This window comes from Bufo bufo, chromosome 2, assembly GCF_905171765.1.
Source record: "Bufo bufo chromosome 2, aBufBuf1.1, whole genome shotgun sequence".
In the NCBI taxonomy this organism is placed as follows: domain Eukaryota; kingdom Metazoa; phylum Chordata; class Amphibia; order Anura; family Bufonidae; genus Bufo; species Bufo bufo.
Window position 1 is genome coordinate 17,755,479 of NC_053390.1, and position 20,745 is coordinate 17,776,223.

General features: G+C 45.6%; 1 protein-coding gene across 1 annotated transcript in view; it reads right to left on the reverse strand.

Annotated features, from left to right (window-relative positions):
* LOC120992081 (zinc finger protein 271-like) overlaps positions 1-20,745 on the reverse strand; it is a 54,870-nt gene that overhangs the window by 16,671 nt on the left and 17,454 nt on the right. The window contains exon 5 of the mRNA XM_040420832.1: positions 7,535-7,539. Coding sequence (XP_040276766.1) covers positions 7,535-7,539 — 5 coding nt within the window. The remainder of the gene's footprint in view (positions 1-7,534; positions 7,540-20,745) is intronic.

Consider the following 20,745-nt stretch of genomic DNA (forward strand, 5'->3'; position numbering starts at 1 on the left):
GAGCGATGAACCCCTTGACTACTGGGTGTGCAGGCTTGACCTGTGGCCTGAGCTATCTCAATTTGCGATAGAACTTCTGGCCTGCCCCGCTTCAAGTGTCCTGTCAGAAAGGACCTTCAGCGCAGCAGGAGGTATTGTCACTGAGAAGAGAAGTCGTCTAGGTCAAAAAAGTCTAGATTACCTCACCTTTATTAAGATGAATGAGGCATGGATCCCAAAGGAAAAGAACAAACTAATGTTCGGTACCAGCGCTGGGGATGTAGTAGATTGAATAGGTTTGGTAATTACCTTCTCCCGGCGGGACCTGGGGTATGGTCAAATGGGATATCCACCGACTGTCCGGTCTGGCAGTGGGATGGAATAATTCTGCAGTGCTTCTTGTTTGCTTGTTGCTTCTTGCTCGGAACCCCATATAGATGTGTTCCGGGCAGCTGCTGCAAAAAAAGTGTCCTTACTGAGGTCGTCCGATCCTCTGCGGCATGTAGCGGTGGTGCGCACGTGTTCTTCGGCGTCTTCTTGTGTTCTGGCCGGAACACAAGAAGACGCCGAAGAACACGTGCGCACCACCGCTACATGCCGCAGAGGATCGGACGACCTCAGTAAGGACACTTTTTTTGCAGCAGCTGCCCGGAACACATCTATATGGGGTTCCGAGCAAGAAGCAACAAGCAAACAAGAAGCACTGCAGAATTATTCCATCCCACTGCCAGACTGGACAGTCGGTGGATATCCCATTTGACCATACCCCAGGTCCCGCCGGGACAAGGTAATTACCAAATCTATTCAATCTACTACATCCCCAGCGCTGGTACCGAACATTAGTTTGTTCTTTTTCTTTGTTATATTTACCACTTTGGATCGGAGCAGCCGTAATCCATTTAGGTACCAAGCAGCGGCTCTGTCTGCCTGAGTGCATATAGAGAAAACTTAATAGCGTTAGCGCAGGCACTACCGTATATATACATATGGATCCCAAAGGGACTGACAGTGGGGGATGCATTTGACTAAAAAAGGCCTGATGAGATGCCTTGGGCTAAAAATGGTCCCCACGCTGCTGTATTTAATCTCTGCATGCCGGATGACTTGCGTGACTTCTCCGCCACCAACTAGGGTTCAAGCCGCAATGTTTTAGTACACTTTCTGCCTGGAAAACATACATTTTTCCGGGCGCTGCTACAGCAGCGACTGCAACAATACCTAATTTTTCAGGCATGTGTACATGCCTAATTTTTCTGGCCTTTGGTGCTGCAAAAACAAAAAAAAAGGCACATACATGTATCAATTCCCCTTCGTGATCGTTACCTTGTGGTGAAGGGGCTTGCGTATCACAATGAAGCGATCACCTCTATGAGTGGGTTGGCAATGTTGGCACACCCCAGATGATAAGGTCGTTGCTTCATTGTGAACAGACCAAAAGCGATCGGCTGGATAATTTTTCATAGAAAAAACATTAATTTTCTTTGTGATCATCTAAGGTGATCATTAAAGCCTACTAGGCCAACAATGGGCCCACACTGCAGAATCATTGCTTTCTGGGTCACTTAACTGTCACTGAACTACCTCAGCACGACCATAGGCTTTGAAAAACCGCCATCGCCTACAATCTCCCGAACGTGCGCACGAGCACAGTCATCACTACACCAAGATTGACGCATAGAGGAATAAAATTTATGTCATGAGTGTGTCAACTATTGACAACTCTTTGCGGTGCGTTAAACGGGGAGTTTGGTCTGTCACTGTGAAGCGGGCGTAACCCTTACACTACCTGATCGATACAACATCATACCTGATCGTATACACACACTGGATGTTTTAAAGCACGTTATTCCAAACAATTTAGGAATGTTAGGTCATTTATGCCCTTTATGGATCAAAACCCGACTCTGCATCAACTATGTAATTTTCCATGGGAGTTTTGCCATGTATCCCCCTCCGGCATGCCACAGTCCAGGTGTTAGTCCCCTTGAAACAACTTTTCCATCACTATTGTGGCCAGAAAGAGTCCCTGTGGGTTTTAAAATTCGCCTGCCTATTGAAGTCTATGGCGGTTCGCCTGTTGGCGAACATTTGCGTAAATTCGCATTCGCCATTTGTGAACGGAAAATTTTATGTTTGCGACATCTCTACCAACTAAGGGTTGTGTCTAACGAACCCACTGACTCTTGGCTGGGGGTTTATGATTTCACTTGGGATGAAGTGGATGACCGAGTTAACCAATCAAGAACCGCTGGGTTGCTTGTCAAGACACGACCGCTAGATGACATTGCGACTTCTGGTGCCACGCCCCTTACTCTGCTGCAACCTGTGCCTGCGCCAGAAACATTTAGGCCTCTGCACTCTCCTGTGCAGGGCCTGGCACTTCTCTGTCTGACATATTGTTAGCTAAAATAAAAAAAGAAATTAAAACACCCCTAAAAGCGGAGAATATTTTTTTCTTTTTCTTCTGAAATACGCCACTAAAGGCTTTACCACATATAACTACAACAATGAATGCTGAATATATTTTTCTTTTTCTATTGATATACGCCACTAAAGTCTTTCCAACATATAACTGCAGCACTAAATGGCAAATATATTTTTCTTTTTCTACTGCAATACGCCAGTAAAGGCTTTACCACATATACAGTGCCTTGCAAAAGTATTCATCCCCCCTTTTTTCGTATTTTGATGCCTCACAACCTGGAATTAATATGGATTGTTTGAGGATTTGCATCATGTAATTTAGAGAACATGCCTACAACTTTAAAGATGTTTTTTTTTTTTTTTTATTGTGAAGCAAACAACAAATAGGACAAAATAACAGAAAAAGGCGATGTGCATAACTATTAACCCCCCTACAGTCAATATTTTGTAGAGCCACCTTTTGCGGCAATCAGAGCTCCAAGTCGCTTCGGATAAGTCTCTATGAGCTTGCCACATCTTACCACTGGGATTTTTGCTCATTCCTCCTTGCAAAACTGCTCCAACTCCTTCAAGTTGGATGGGTTGAGCTTGTTAACAGCAATCTTTAGGTCTGACCACAGATTTTCTATTGGATTGAGATCTGGGCTTTGACTAGGCCATTCCAACACATTTACGTGTTTCCCCTTAAACCACTCAAGTGTTGCTTTAGCAGTGTTTGGGGTCATTGTCCTGCTGGAAGGTGAACCTCCAACCTCCATCCTAGGCTCAAATCACGCAAAGAGTGGTACAGGTTTTGCTCAAGAATATGCCTGTATTTAGCACCATCCATCTTTCCCTCAACTCTGACCAGTTTCCCAGTCCCATCCCCCCAGCATGATGCTGCCACCACCATGTTTCACTGTGGGGATGGTGTTCTTTGGGTGATGTGATGTGTTGGGTTTGCTCCAGACATAGCATTTTCTTTGATGGCTGAAAAGTTAAATTTTAGTCTCATCAGACCAGAGCACCTTCCTCCATACATTTTGGGAGTCTCCCACATGCCTTTTTGCAAACTCACAACGTGCCTTTTTGTTTTTAGCTGAAAGTATTGGCTTTCTTCTGGCCACTCTGCGATAAAGCCCAACTCTATGGAGTGTACGGCTTATTGTCGTTCTATGTACAGATATTCCAGTCTCCAATGTGGAACTCTGCAGCTCCTCCAGGGTTACCTTAGGTCTCCGTGCTGCCTCTCTGATTAATGCCCTCCTTGCCCGGTCCATGAGTTTTGGTGGTCGGCCGTCTCTTGGCAGGTTTGCTATTGTGCCATGTTCTTTCCATTTGGTTATGATAGATTTAATGGTGCTCCTGGGGATCAGCAAAGATTTGGATATTTTTTTATAAGCTAACCCTGACTTATACTTCTCAACATTGTCCCTTACTTGCTTGGAGAGTTCCTTGGTCTTCATGGCAGTTTTTTTGTTAGTAATGCCTCTTACTTAGGTGTTGCAGCCTTTGGGGCCTTTCAAAAAAGGTGTGTATATGTAATGACAGATCATGGGACACTTAGATTGCACACAGGTGGACATCATTTCACTAATTATGTGACTTCTGAAGGTAATTGGTTGCACCAGAGCTTTTTATGGTTTTCCTAACAAAGGGGGTGAATACATACGCACATGCCAATTTTCTGTTTTTGATTTCTAAACAATAGTTTTATTTATATATTTTTCTCATTTCACGTCACCAACTTAGACTAAGTGTTCTGAACCATCACATAAAATTCAGATTCAAAAAAATTGAGCTTAAGGCTGTAATGTAACAAAATACAAAAAAAGTCAAGGGGGGGGTGAATACTTTTGGAAGGCAATGTAACTTCAACAGTGAACGCTGAATATATTTTTCTTTTTCTACTGAAATAACCCACTAAACGCTTTAACACATATAGCTGCTCCACTAAACGCCGAACATATTTTTCTTTTTCTACTGATATACAGTACAGACCAAAAGTTTGGACACACCTTCTCATTCAAAGAGTTTTCTTTATTTTCATGACTATGAAAATTGTAGATTCACACTGAAGGCATCAAAACTATGAATTAACACATGTGGAATTATATACATAACAAACAAGTGTGAAACAATGAAAATATGTCATATTCTAGGTTCTTCAAAGTAGCCACCTTTTGCTTTGATTACTGCTTTGCACACTCTTGGCATTCTCTTGATGAGCTTCAAGAGGTAGTCCCCTGAAATGGTTTTCACTTCACAGGTGTGCCCTGTCAGGTTTAATAAGTGGAATTTCTTGCCTTATAAATGGGGTTGGGACCATCAGTGGCGTTGAGGAGAAGTCAGGTGGATACACAGCTGATAGTCCTACTGAATAGACTGTTAGAATTTGTATTATGGCAAGAAAAAAGCAGCTAAGTAAAGAAAAACGAGTGGCCATCATTACTTTAAGAAATGAAGGTCAGTCAGTCAGCCGAAAAATTGGGAAAACTTTGAAAGTAAGGGCTATTTGACCATGAAGGAGAGAGATGGGGTGCTGCGCCAGATGACCTGGCCTCCACAGTCACCGGACCTGAACCCAATCGAGATGGTTTGGGGTGAGCTGGACCGCAGAGTGAAGGCAAAAGGGCCAACAAGTGCTAAGCATCTCTGGGAACTCCTTCAAGACTGTTGGAAGACCCAGGCGGGTCCGTTGGTCCCAGAACCATCTCCATGTGACCTTCTGGTCTGGAGCTATGAGCCCTAATAGGTTTTGTGGGTCGTTGGCTGTCAGCCCAGAAGAGGAGTCGTGGACCCCTCCCAGAGACCGGGAGGGGAGGGGCCAGCTACAGGTCAAAAAAGCCAATGCAAGCCAGCGGGCGTTTCTTTTTTCTGAAGGGGGGACATGCTGCATACGTGTTTGGAAGGGACCTGGAAACGGCTGACATCACTGCTTCCCAGGTGACGACGGCCAAGGATTACCGTACCATTATTCCTCAACCCAAAGGACTCATCCATCTGTTAAACTGACCTTCTTGCTCTGTTTAATCCTGTTTGTACTATACTACCTGTATTTGCAACTTCAGACCACTGTATATATTCTTTGTGTGTATAGTGTTATTTCTAGTGATCCCTTAAGGCGATTAAATATATAATTTAATCTTATGCTGTCTTGTATCTCGATCACGAATTCCCACGTCCGTGTTTCAGCCTAGTTATACGCTACTGCGAGTTGGTTTCTCACCCTATATAATCCTGTTAGCGGACCGGGCTTATATCAAACGAGAAGCTGGTGTCAGTCTTCCCGGGCTGAGCAAGCGCTGTTTCACTGGGGCAGTGAAAAGGCTCCCCTCAGCTTGTTGCCTCTCTGTGCCCATGTGGACAGGAGGAGTCTGTGAACACTGTACCAAGCTGACCTTACCTGCTCCTCAGGGACGGCATAACGTCACGCCTTGGTAACCAGTGACTATACCGTACCATATTGCTGGCTCTACGTATTTGACGTCCGGCGGCAGCGAGGTGCGGTATTCGTCACATACGTCAATAAAGGTTTTTCAAAACATACAGTTGCAAGAAAAAGTATGTGAACCCTTTGAAATGATATGGATTTCTGCACAAATTGGTCATAAAATGTGATCTGATCTTCATCTAAGTCACAACAATAGACAATCACAGTCTGCTTAAACTAAGAACACATAAAGAATTAAATGTTACCATGTTTTTATTGAACACACCATGTAAACATTCACAGTGCAGGTGGAAAAAGTATGTGAACCTCTAGACTAATGACATCTCCAAGAGCTAATTGGAGTGAGGTGTCAGCCAACTGGAGTCCAATCAATGAGATGAGATTGGAGGTGTTGGTTACAGCTGCCCTGCCCTATAAAAAACACACACCAGTTCTGGGTTTGCTTTTCACAAGAAGCATTGCCTGATGTGAATGATGCCTCGCACAAAAGAGCTCTCAGAAGACCTACGATTAAGAATTATTGACTTGCATAAAGCTGGAAAGGGTTATAAAAGTATCTCCAAAAGCCTTCCTGTTCATCAGTCCACGGTAAGACAAATCGTCTATAAATGGAGAAAGTTCAGCACTGCTGCTACTCTTCCTAGGAGTGGCCGTCCTGTAAAGATGACTGCAAGAGCACAGCGCAGACTGCTCAATCAGGTGAAGAAGAATCCTAGTGTCAGCTAAAGACTTACAAAAGTCTCTGGCATATGCTAACATCCCTGTTAGCGAATCTACGATACGTAAAACACTAAACAAGAATGGATTTAATGGGAGGATACCACAGATGATGCCACTGCTGTCAAAAATAAACATTGCTGCACGTTTACAGTTTGCACAAGGGCACCTGGATGTTCTACAGCAGTAATGGCAAAATATTCTGTGGACAGATAAAACCAAAGTTGAGTTGTTTGGAGGAAACACACAACACTATGTGTGGAGAAAAAGAGGCACAGCAGACCAACATCAAAACCTCTTCCCAACTGTGAAGTATGGTGGTGGGGGCATCATGGTTTGGGGCTGCTTTGCTGCGTCAGGGCCTGGACGGATTGCTATATCGAAGGAAAAATGAGTTCCTAAGTTTATCAAGACATTTTGCAGGAGAACCTAAGGCCATCTGTCCACCAGCTGAAGCTGAACAGAAGATGGGTGTTGCAACAGGACAACGACCCAAAACATAGAAGTAAATCAACAACTGAATGGCTTAAACAGAAGAAAATACGCCTTCTGGAGTGGCCCAGTCAGAGTCCTGACCTCAACCCGATTAAGATGCTGTGGCATGACCTCAAGAAAGCGATTGACACCAGATATCCCAAGAATATTGCTGAACTGAAACAGTTCTGTAAAGAGGAATGGTCAAGAATTACTCCTGACCGTTGTGCACGTCTGATCTGCAACTACAGGAAACTTTTGGTTGAAGTTATTGCTGTCAAAAGAGGTTCAACCAGTTATTAAATCCAAGGGTTCACATACTTTTTCCACCTCCACTGTGAATGTTTACATGGTGTGTTCAATAAAAACATGGTAACATTTAATTCTTTGTGTGTTATTAGTTTAAGCAGACTGTGATTGTCTATTGTTGTGACTTAGATGAAGATCAGATCACATTTTATGACCAATTTGTGCAGAAATCCATATCATTCCAAAGGGTTCACATACTTTTTCTTGCAACTGTAAGTGCAGCAACAAATGGCAAATGTATTTTTATTTTTCTACTTATATATGTTGAAAAACCTTTAGTGACGTATAAGTGCAGCAGCGAATGTATATTTCTTTTTCTACTGATATACGTCAATAAAAGCTTTTCAACATATAAGTGCAGCAACGAATGGCGAATGTATTTTTATTTTTCTACTGATATATGTCACTAAAGGTTTTTCAACATATAAGTGCACGAGCGAATGTATTTTTATTTTTCTACTAATTGTCACGGGTGGTGAGGAAAGGGAAGCAAACCAAACACAACAAAATTAAACAAAACAGCAGGCTAGGCCTCACAGCTAGGGAACAGGGAAAGGTCACCTACTGACAATCCCTAAGCCTTTCCCTGACTGCTACCAACATGAACAAATCTCGATAGTAGAAGTGTTCATGCACATGAACCTAAGCCCTGCTAGGGTTGAGCGATATACCGGTATCACGATATACCGCGGTATTAAAAAAACGGCGATATGGCGATATCGCCGTTTTGTAAATACCGCGGTATTTCGTGACGTCATAGGAGCGGTCATGTACGCTGACCGCTTCTAAATCTGCGGCCGCCCGCCCCAGCATGAACCGATACGGGACATTTGCAGAGTACTTCTACTCGTGCAAATGTCCCCGATACCTGCTGGCCGCTTGCGGCGGCGCTCTTAGCAGTTCGGCCGGCGTGGGGGAGGGAAGGAATTTCCTGCACCCGACCTCTGAGAGGACGCTGTGATCCGCGCAATTAACCCCTCAGGTGATCACAGCGTCCTCTCAGAGGTCGGGTGCCGGGAATGTGGGCAGTGCCCCCCTCCTCCCTCCCTCCCCAGTATTAATCATTGAGGCCACAGGGTCGTCCCCCCATCATTGGTGGCAGTGGGCCCCCCCTCCTCTCTCCCTCCCCAGTATTAATCATTGGAGGCCACAGGGTCGTCGTCCTCCTCCTCCCCCCATCATTGGTGGCAGTTTGCAGTTCCGATCGGAGTCCCAGCAGTGTAATGCTGGGGCTCCGATCGGTTACCATGGTAGCCAGGACGCTACTGAAGCCCTGGCTGCCATGGTATGTTAGTGAGCAGCATTATACTCACGTGCGTCGTGGCCGCCGGGCGCTCCTTCTTCTCATAGGTCTGTGCGGCGCATTGCTAATGCTATAAGCCTTAGCAATGCGCCGCACAGACAGAAGAAGGAGCGACCGGCGGCCACGACGCACGTGAGTATAATGCTGCTCACTAACATACCATGGCAGCCAGGGCTTCAGTAGCGTCCTGGCTACCATGGTAACCGATCGGAGCCCCAGCATTACACTGCTGGGACTCCGATCGGAACTGCAAACTGGCACCAATGATGGGGGGAGGAGGAGGACGACGACCCTGTGGCCTCCAATGATTAATACTGGGGAGGGAGGGAGGGAGGAGGGGGGGCCCACTGCCACCAATGATGGGGGGACGACCCTGTGGCCTCCAATGATTAACACTGGGGAGGGAGGGAGGAGGGGGGCACTGCCCACATCCACCAATGATGGGGGGACGACCCTGTGGCCTCCAATTATTAATTCTGGGGAGGGAGGAGGGGGGGCCGACTGCCACCGATGATCGGGGGGAAGACCCTGTGGCTTCCAATGATTAATACTGGGGAAGGAGGGGGGGCCCACTGCCACCAATGATGGGGGGATGACCCTGTGGCCTCCAATGATTAATACTGGGGAGGGGGGGGGGCACTGCCACCAATGATGGGAGGGGCACCCTGTGGCCACTGCCACCAATGATTAATACTGGGGGGGGGGTGCACTGCCCACTGCCACCAATGATGGGGGGGGAGACCCGGTGGCGACTGCCAGCAATGATTAATACTGGGGGGAAGGGGCACTGCCACCAATGATGGGGAGGGGGACCCTGTGGCCACTGCCACCAATGATTAATACTAGGGGGGGGGGTTACCAGAGGGGGCTGATAAGAGGGAGAGGCTGGGTGGGGCTGATCAGAGGCTGGGGAACTGCCCGTCTGCCCCCATACAGTATAACGTCTCCTTGTGGCTGCCCCCCATACAGTATAACGTCTCCTTGTGGCTGCCCCTATACAGTGTAACGTCTCCTTGTGGCTGCCCCCATACAGTGTAAAGTCTCCTTGTGGCTGCCCCCATACAGTGTAAAGTCTCCTTGTGGCTGCCCCCATACAGTATAACGTCTCCTTGTGGCTGCCCCCATACAGTGTAACGTCTCCTTGTGGCTGCCCCCATACAGTGTAACGTCTCCTTGTGGCTGCCCGGCTGCCCCCATACAGTATAACGTCTCCTTGTGGCTGCCCCCATACAGTATAACGTCTCCTTGTGGCTGCCCCATACAGTGTACATCTCCTTGTGGCTGCCCCCATACAGTATAACGTCTCCTTGTGGCTGCCCCATACAGTGTAACGTCTCCTTGTGCCCCCCCCCATACAGTGTAACGTCTTCTTGTTGCCCCCCATACAGTGTAACGTCTCCTTGTGGCTGCCCCCATACAGTATAATGTCTCCTTGTGGCCCCAAGTGTTTTTTTCTTCTAAATGGGCATTTATCGCGATATATATCGTTATCGCGATAAATTTCTTAATATCGTTATCGTGGGAATATTTTTGATATCGTCCAACCCTAAGCCCTGCTGCAACTGACACAAACCCTCAGCTAGGGAGCAGGCGAAAAGACAACCGTTCCTTGCACAGGAAGAAGGAACAGGCGTCAACCTAAGGCCTAGCCAGTACAAACAACAGAAGGGAAGGAGGGAGGACTTAACTGAAGATGAACTGGGAGCAGGAGATCCACCAAACACCAGAAGAGAACTCCAAGAGAAACTATAAACCACAAGGGCTAAAGTGAGAGGCAGGTATAAATAGCATCACTAACTAACAAACAGAACCTGTGAGGGGGTGGGATCCAGCCCAAAGCCACAACAAAGCAATCTGTCAGATAGATTCACGTGCAGCAAGTCTCAGATCACTTACAGGGCATGGCGTGACAGTACCCCCCCCTTCCCCACACACACACACGGGTGACCTCCGGGCACCTAAGACTAACTTTATCCGGGTGTGCCCTGTGAAAGGCGTTCACAAGGCGGCTAGCTTTGACATCGGTAGCCGGAACCCACATTCTTTCCTCAGGACCGTATCCCATCCAAAGCACCAGGTACTGAAGGGAACTCCGAAGAACACGCGAGTTGAGTATTCTGGAGATCTGAAACTCCAGATTACCATCTACCAAGACAGGAGGAAGAGGCAGAGGAGATGGTTCAGCAGGTTCAACATACTTCTTCAACAAGGACCTGTGAAACACATTATGGATCTTCCAGGCCTGCGGAAGTTCTAGACGAAATGCCACCGGATTAATAATGGCCCAATACATCTTGGGCCCAACTTCCAAGAGGGTACCTTCAACTTAATGTTCTTAGTGGACAACCACACCAAATCATCCACACACAGGTCTGGACCAGTCATACGTCTCGTGTCAGCCATCCGGTTATATATTTCGCCCATCTTTTTCAAATTAACCTGAATTTTCCGCCAGATAGAAGAAAACGAAGAAGAGAATCTCTCTTCAGGTATACCAGTAGATTCAGTCACAGAAAAAGTACCAAACTGAGGGTGAAAATCATATGCGACAAAAAATGGTGACTTATCAGTTGACTCCTGTCTACGGTTATTCAAGGCAAACTCAGCCAAGGACAAAAACGAGGACCATTCTTCCTGATTCTCAGCGACAAAACACCTCAAATACGTCTCCAGGTTCTGGTTAGTGCGCTCAGTTTAACCATTCGACTGAGGATTGAAAGCCGAAGAGAAAGACAACTGAATACCCAGACAAGTACAAAACGCCTTCCAAAACCTGGAGACAAATTGCGTCCCCCTATCAGACACCACATCAGAGGGGATGCCGTGTAATTTAACGATGTTATCAATAAACACTTGAGCGACAGTTTTAGCATTGGGCCAACCTAATAATGGTACAAAGTGAGCCATCTTACTGAAGCGGTCCACCACCACCAAAATCACAGTTTTCCCAGAGGAACTTGGTAAATCAGTGATGAAGTCCATGGACAAATGCATTCAAGGACGAGATGGAATGGACAAAGGAAGAAGAGATCCTGATGGCATAGTGTAAGCCACCTTAGCGCGTGCACAGGTCTCACAAGAATCATGCATCAGAATGGGAGCGGAAGCAAAACATTCCTTAATTGCAGAAAAAGCCTGTAATGCCTCTTCCGACCAGAAAGAGAAGTCAGCGCCCTTCCTAGTCATATCGGTCAAAAGTTTGACAATAGTGGAATAATTCAGGATGAACTTCCTGTATTAATTAGTAAATCCTAAAAACCGCATCAGAGTTTTCTGATTCTCCGGCCGGACCCATTCTAGTACCACACGGACCTTTTCGGGATCCATGAAAAAACCTGAGTCAGAAAGTAAGTAACCCAGAAACTGCAGTTCCTGAACAGAAAACACAAATTTTTCCAACTTAGCATTCAATTTATCCTCCCGAAGGATCAATAATACTTGTCTTAAATGATCCTGATGAGACTCCATATCGGGTGAGTAAATCAGTATTTCATCGAGGTAAATAACGATAAACCTCCCCACCAAATGATGAAAAATGTCATTGATAAAGTGCTGGAAGACTGCCGGGGCATTAGTTAAACCAAAGGGCATAACCAGGTTCTCGAAGTGACCCTCAGGAGTATTGAAGGCCGTCTTCCATTTATCCCCTTCCCTGATTATTATCGGATTATAAGCTCCTCTTAAATCCAACTTAGAAAACACCTTGGCACTGACAATCTGATCAAATAGATCCGGAATCAAGGGAAGGGGATAAGGGTCACGGACAGTAATGAGATTCAGTTCCCGGAAATCTAGGCACGGTCTAAGGGACCAGTCTTTTTTTTACAAAAAAGAAGCCCGCTGCCATAGGTGATTTAGATGGTCTAATATGTCCTTTTGTCAAACTCTCGGCAATATACTCCCGCATAGCTACTTTTTCAGGTTGGAAAAGATTATATAACCAAGATTTTGGCAATTTTGCTTCGGGAATAAGATTGATCGAACAATCATACTCTCAGTGGGGGGGCAACTCCTGATCTCCACCCTCCGACAATACGTCCGAAAAATCAGAAAGAAACGGAGGTAACACCTTAGTGGATACCCCAGAAATAGATGCGCCAAGACAGTTGTCCATACAAAAATCACTCCACTTACTGATTCGTCTAGTTTGCCAATCAATGTTAGGATTATGTTTGGTCAACCATGGTAAACCCAGAACCAGCAGAGCAGGTAAACCTTTGAAAACAAAACAAGAAATGGATTCAACATAAGAATCACCCACCCTCAAATGAAAAACCTGCACAATATGAGTTAGACATTTTTGCGAGAGAGGAGCGGAATCTATAGCAAACACTGATATCTCTTTGCTTAATGCGCTTAGTTCTAAAACCATGACTCTGAACAAATTGATAATCAACAAGATTAATGCCTGCGCCACTGTCAACAAAGTCTAGCGTCACCATGGCAGGTAGGAGGAATCAGGTACTGCAGGTAGAATACAAATATACCTGTTCTGACTCTTCATTCACGCTACAAAGAGTAAGGGAACTTTTTTTTTTTTTAAAGAACCCCCCTTTTTATTTTTGTTACCACTTTGAGGCTTAAGAAAAGGACACATTAACGAAATGTCCTTCTTTACCACAGAAATAACAGTCTTCTCTGCACTCTAGAGTTTCTATTACCAAGGCAAGAAGAGACCTGACCTAACTGCCTAAGTTCCTCTCCAGTCCCTGGTTCAGGTGTCACTGTACCCCGAGGGACAGATTCCCCAAATGACAGTGCCTCCTGCCTGAGGGGAACCTTGAACCTCTCCCTCAGACGTCTATCAATCCTTATGGCTAGAGCCATGGCCGCCTCCAAAGAATCGGGATTTTCATGAAAAACAAGGGCGTTTTTCAAGTTTTTCAGACAGCCTCTGACAGAACTGACTACGGAGTGCAGGGTCATTCCACTCCGAGTCAGTCGCCCATCTTCTAAATTCAGCACAATATGACTCCCTGACACAAGCTATGCAGCTTTGATTCCGACAGAGAGACCCGGTCTGGGTCATCATAAATCAGGCCCAGTGCTCTGAAAAATTCGTCCACCGATCGGAGGGACTGAGAACCGATCGGCAGAGAAAAAGCCCAAGACTGAGCATCACTCTTTGATTTTTGTCACCAGATGAAATCGGACGCAGACGAAAATATAATTTACAAGACTCCCTTATCACTTCTCCCGGAAAACCTATCTGGGAGAGCGACCTTTGGTTCAAGGATGATCTGGTTCCCACCAGCGGCGCCTGATGCCAGAAATCTCTGACACAGTGAAACTGAATTACGAAGGTCAGCAACCTGCAAAGACAATCCCTGCATGCGACCAACCAGAGCATCATTTTGCACAGAGCAAGGAAAAAAAAATAACGGTACGGGCGGTTTATAATGTCACGGGTGGTGAGGGAAGGGAAGCAAACCAAACACAACAAAATTAAACAAAACAGCAGGCTAGGCCCCACAGCTAGGGAACAGGGAAAGGTCACCTTCTGACAATCCCTGACTGCTACCAACATGAACAAATCTCAATGGTAGAAGTGTTCATGCACACGAACCTAAGCCCTGCTGCAACTGACACAAACCCTCAGCTAGGGAGCAGGCGAAAAGTCAACCGGTTCCTTGCACAAGATGAAGGAACCAGCATCAACCTAAGGCCTAGCCAGTACAAACAACACCGGGGAAGGAGGGAGGACTTAACTGAAGACGAACTGGGAGCAGGAGATCCACCAAACATCAGCAGAGAACTCCAGGAGAAACTATAAACCGTAAGGGCTATAGTGAGAGGCAGGTATAAATAGCATCACTAACTAACTAATAAGCAGAACCTGTGAGGGGGTGGGATCCAGCCCAAAGCCACAACAAAGCTGTCAGATAGATTCACGTGCAGCAAGTCTGACAGATCTTCTCAGATCACTCACAGGGCAGGGAGTGACACTGATATACGTCAATAAAGGTTTTTCAACATATAATTGCAGCAACGAATGGCAAATGTATTTAAATTTTTCTAATGATATACGGTACGACACTAAAGGCTTTTAAACAGATAACTGCAGTGCTGAACGCAGAATATATTTTTCTTTTTCAGCCCCAATAACAAGAACAGTTTGGAATTACAGAGCTGTATAATGGCTATTTGGATCTCTATTCAGTGCAGCAAGGTGTAATAGAATTGTTTCTATCACCCAGGCTGTAACCTCCCCTACTGAACCCTGTTCTACATAAATGCCATGGAATGATTCCTCCCTATCCTCTCCCTGCACCTTGAACAATGTATCCCTGCACTTGTAAATCGCTTTTTTTTCCACAATGAGGTTTTTCCTATTACTGTCCCTAGTGCCTTCTGACGTCTCTCGCTGTCTGAATCCAAGATGTCTGAGGCTATTTATAGGGCTGTGACATCACAGGGCTGGCTGCCTGCTGATTGGCTGCATGCTTGGCATTATGGGTCATCCCGCCTTCCCAGAGTTCCTTGCCCCATGTCCTCACACGTGTAGCGGACATTTTTAGCAGCCATTTTAGGAAAAAATTTGATTTGTTACCACAAAGTGCGAGGAAACTCGCATTTGTTGCTAATTTAATTTTTCCTGAAATTCAGATCGAATTCCACTTTGTCAGCTTCGATTCACTCTTCTCTACGTATTCCTGAGAAGATCAATGTCTGTATCCCTATAAAAGCCTGTACGTCTGGGAGGTCGGTTCCTTTTGTTGAGCGTGGTACAGATGAAGCTTCACCTCTCTGGTCCTGTTCACACTGTCTAGTCTGAACATTGGGCTGCGCTGCTTCTTTGATAGCAGTTCACTTGGTTGTATAATTTTATATGTTTTTTCCTTTCTTGGTATACATTTTTAACTAATGTATTTTCTTCAGCAGGTCCTGGTGACAGAGGTTTAGAGGTAAGGAAGACAACTTCCAAATGAAAGCACCTTGCTGCAAGAAATCTGATATATGTCTTGTCCTATAGCTAGGAATTACTATGGTGCCAGAATGTCGCCCTCGTGACCTCGCTGTGAACCATCTCTGCAGTGCTGACTGATTTGAAGATCCAGATGACAGGAGTCAGTCTCTCTTCTTTCAGGAAAACGCAAAGAATTGCCAGGTGCAACAACCCAGGTCAGTGCACCATTCTGACGAAGAATTCAGGATAAACTGTTTTCCTCCTCTGACAAGAAGAAGAAGGATGAGGGAAATAACATTCTAAGGAAAGAAAGTAACAAAGAAATTGTTCATGTCCATCTGGTTGGGAGAACAGGATGATGACCACGGGGTATCTACCTCTAGGGGGCCTAGAGCCTTCAAAGTGGTCGAAACTTTGAAAAAAAGCTATGATGGCAGAATGGAAACATCCTGGAAATGATCCTTACTGACTTATTCAGTCCAGATTCACTATAGACCGCCTCTCAATCCTGAACAGGTCTTCTTCTGTGGGAAGCTAAGCAGAGAGTGCTATGTTCTGGTCTGGGTTGGGGACCTACACCTCTACTCAGGAGCTACTGTACTTGAGAGAATAAGGCCAGAAAGTCATCTGCTCACTTTTGTTCTGTGGAAGTGTATACTTCATCAGATCATTCATCTGCATAAAGTGAATCATCTATTGAGGTTAAAGTACAAAAAGGTGTGTAAAGTGCACAGCTTCAGGCCTATAGAGTATAACTTACATAGTGGGTTCTTCCTACTAAAGTTAATACATTTATAGCCAGATTATCCTGCCATTCTATTGTCTAGGGGGAGCTATATGTTTGATTGATGACTTAATCACCAAATTTTATAAACTTTTGTAGGTAGAACAGGAGTGGTGATTTGTAGTTAAAACTTAACTTTTAATTATTATATATAGAATAAGGTCCCTAAGTATTTGGATACAAAATAAGTGCTAATAACACAAGGGATACAAAAAATAATAATAGATTGGTGCAAGGCCGCACCTTACATAAAGAGAGGTTAGTGCACGGCGGCACCTTTGATAACCAGTGGTCCTACCGTTTTAGGCCAGGGTCCTCTGGTCACTGTCGATGTTCAGGTAGCATTCGATTTGCTGTGGAAAAGAGCAATTAGGGCTGGGCGGGGGTATTAATGGGTCGGAGGTACCTAGACAGCCCTAGTATATGGGTACTATCTCAGCCCTAGCATCCTATTCACGGAGCATCCGTTCTGATAAGAACGACCCCGTCCGGAACCTTGCCCTTTTGCTACTTGGCCCTATTGTGCCCTAGTGTAGCTAATCCCTACACGCATGTTTCGTATAACAGACTCATCAGGGGCATACACATAAAGGGGCAATGCAATGTAATAACATACAGTGTTTGTCTTAATTTTAGTGGTCAAACACACGCAGTTATATACAGTTATAATTAACAATATTTGACACAGTCGATACCTTGAAGCGGTAGCCTTTAGTCCAGGCAACGCTTATGTATCAGGGCGCCGTTCTTGCCTCATGATATAAAGGCAGCATTGAGAGGATAGCCTGATGGTGACAAATCCTTCTCATGAAGCGCAGCGGTATGTCCAGAGGCCGTGATAAATCCTGCTTGCCGGACATCGCTTGCTTCTATTTAAACATCATTTGGCCTCAGAAAGAGGCTTGGAGCGCAGCGCGATGACGTCAGTGCCGTAGTCGACGCCATCGCGCATGCGCTGTCAGTGTGGGAGATGGACACCGTTGAGCCTCAGAAGGAGGCTTGGAGCGCAGCGCGGTGACGTCAGCGGGCCAGCCGACGCAGCCGCGCATGCGCTGTCTATGCTGAAGATAGGCAGCGAGTATACTTGCCTAGTTAGATAGCAATACGTCATGACTCCTGGCCGCGAATTAGGTCATCAGCCCGGGACAGATAGTTTCCATCGGCCAGTATTTGATAGGTTGCCTAGTAACCGGGACGCTGTGTGGCAACCATTATAATAGCACCGTCTATAGCAAGTGCGGTGTATCTTAGAGTGGCATTTGTTGCAGTATAATTGAAATAAAGGTATTCTGGTCAGTTTGGTCCAGACACGGGTACATTGGCAGCAGTGTTCAGTGAGTGATTCTTATATATATTACAGTAAGCCTGTCCGGGGTCTAGGACAGGAATTAACATCCTTATTGGCATTTGCTTACTTTTGATATAAAACAGGGTACAGTATTTCTTACATCACAAGTGTATATACACAGAAGGGCTGCATACAATAGAGTTGTTGATATGTTAGATGTATCGGGTGACATAATGATATGACACATAGTGGGTGTGGTCATTTTAAGGGGATAGCACCGGCATGATTGTACGGTGTGTCCCTGAGACAGCATGTGCCATTTTTATAACGCATGGCATAAGCTCAAACGTGCCTCTTTGAGTCATATGTGGGGATACATGTCCCTTATTATGTTATTGACTCCTCTGATGGCTCTCAGATAAAGCAGCCAAAGCAAAGTTGTTCATTTAGGCCTTTGGGGGCTGCAGTACGCAGAGTATGGATCCATCGTGCTTCATGTTGTAAAAGCATACGGTCCCAGTCTCCTCCCCGCAGAGGGGGGGCGACTACCTCGATACCCATAGCTTTAATGCTCCGCGGGTCTCCATGATGGTATTCGTGTACGTGACGCGATACAGCTGTGTCTCTTCTGTTACTGATGTCCCCCAAGTGTTCGCCAATACGTCGGCGTAGTTCTCGCTTCGTTTTGCCAATATATTCTAGGGGGCATTCGCAGGTGATTCTGTAGATGACTCCCCTAGTGCGGCAGTTTACAAAGTCCTTGATTTTAAAAGACTTTTGTAAATTGATGCTGACAAATTCCTTGCCTGTTTGTAGCGTATTACACGCGATGCATCCGCTACACCTAAAACACCCTAGTGGTCTTCGATCCAACCAAGTTCCTTTTGCGTTTGGCTTGTGATGGCTGTGCACCAGTATGTCTTTAAGGCTCTTTCCCCTCCTAAAGGTGATCTGGGGATAGTCAAAGATCCTCTCCTTAATGTCCGGATCCATCATTAGGATGGGCCAGTGTTTCTGGAAAATGTTTCTAACATCGCTGGCCGCCTCATCGAATGTGCCTATTACTCTGATCTTTTGTCTGGTATCTGGAGGTTTAATTCTGGGTACCAGCAATTCAGTACGTGATGCTGTTAATGCCAGTTGGTATGCCGACCTCAGTACTGAGTCAGGATAACCTCTGGAAAGGAATCTGTTCCTCAGGATCCTGGCCTGGTTAACAAATTTCGTTTTTTCAGAGCAATTGCGTCTTAGACGCAAGTATTGCCCTCGTGGTATTCCCCTCTTGAGCGGTAGCGGGTGGCTGCTGCTCCAATGTAAGACCGAATTTGTTGCTGTGGGTTTACGAAATATGGTGGTGGCCACCTCATCCGAATCGCTTCTCTGGATTAGTATGTCCAGAAAGGGTAACGTATTTTTGTTTGTCTCGTAGGTGAAGTGTAGGCCTAACGCGTTTTCATTAAGTTTGCCCACAAACGTTGTGAAGGCTGGTAGAGATGCATTCCAGATGATGAATATGTCGTCGATGTACCGGGCCCACAGTACAATGGGCCCGGTCCATGACGACATCCCCTCACTGAAAACGTTATTGGTCTCCCACCAGCCCAGGAGCAAATTTGCATATGATGGTGCACAAGAGCATCCCATCGCGGTGCCCCTGAGCTGGTGGTACCACTTGCCGTCAAAGAGAAAAAAATTATGTGTAAGGATGAATCTAAGGATTCTAAGGACAAACCGGTTGTGCTCCCCAAACTGTTGGCCCCTCATACTGAGATAGTATTCTACTGCTCTGAGGCCTGCCTCATGAGGTATAGATGAGTACAGGGCCTCTACATCTATGCTTGCTAGAATCGATTGTTGGTCTAGTGTGATGCCGTCTATTCTTTTGAGGAGGTCCATGCTATCTCGTGTATAAGAGGGCAGCGAGGTGACGAAGGGTAGGAGTATCTGGTCGACATATTTGCCCACATTCTGACAAATGCTCCCTATCCCTGATACTATGGGTCGTCCTTTCAGGGGGTTTGTCCCTTTGTGTATCTTGGGGAGACTATAAAATGTTGCTGTCACTGGGAACTTGGGGTATAGAAAATCAAATTCGGTCTCTGAAATGATCTTGTTCATTTTCGCCTCTGTTAGGATATCACGTAGCTCGACCAGGAAGGGGGTTGTCGGATTGCAGGTGAGTGTGCTATAGTTCTGCTTATCTCTCAGAAGCTGTAGGCACATCCTGCAATAATCCTCCGTATCCATAATAACGGTGTTGCCCCCTTTGTCTGAGGGTTTAATCGTGACTGTTTCATCCTTTTGTAAATTTGACATGATTTTCTGTTCTCTGCTAGAGAGGTTACCCGATAGTCCGGAGGCTGCTAGTTCGCCCAGATCTGTAGTCACTAGTTGTAGAAACACATCCAGACATGAGATGTCTCCTACCGGGGGCATTTTTTTGCTTTTTGCCCTTAGGGAGGTGAACGGTCATTTTCCTTCATCCTGGTCGTTGGTGTCGGATATTGCTACCTGAACATCGACAGTGACCAGAGGACCCTGGCCTAAAACGGTAGGACCACTGGTTATCAAAGGTGCCGCCGTGCACTAACCTCTCTTTATGTAAGGTGCGGCCTTGCACCAATCTATTATTATTTTTTGTATCCCTTGTGTTATTAGCACTTATTTTGTATCCAAATACTTAGGGACCTTATTCTATATATAATAATTAAAAGTTAAGTTTTAACTACAAATCACCACTCCTGTTCTACCTACAAAAGTTTATAAAATTTGGTGATTAAGTCATCAATCAAACATATAGCTCCCCCTAGCTATTAGTAACTCTCCCTGTGGCATGGCAGGGTTTCTGGCGGGGGGTCTAGACACGGAGGCATGGCTTGCAGAAGCTAAGGAAGTGTTTTCAGATAAAACATATACTCAGAAAAAATTCACACCATCATTCAAATCCGCCTTCAAAGAACTAAATAAATTATACCGTGAACACACCTCCAGTTGGTGGGAGGTACAAAGCCTAGACAATTACATTAAACATGGAATTGTCCCAAGAGGTCTAAGAATTCCCATTGTCCCAGTACCCAAACAAAGGAGCGCAGGATTCAACGGTAGATGGGAACAACTAGCGACATCG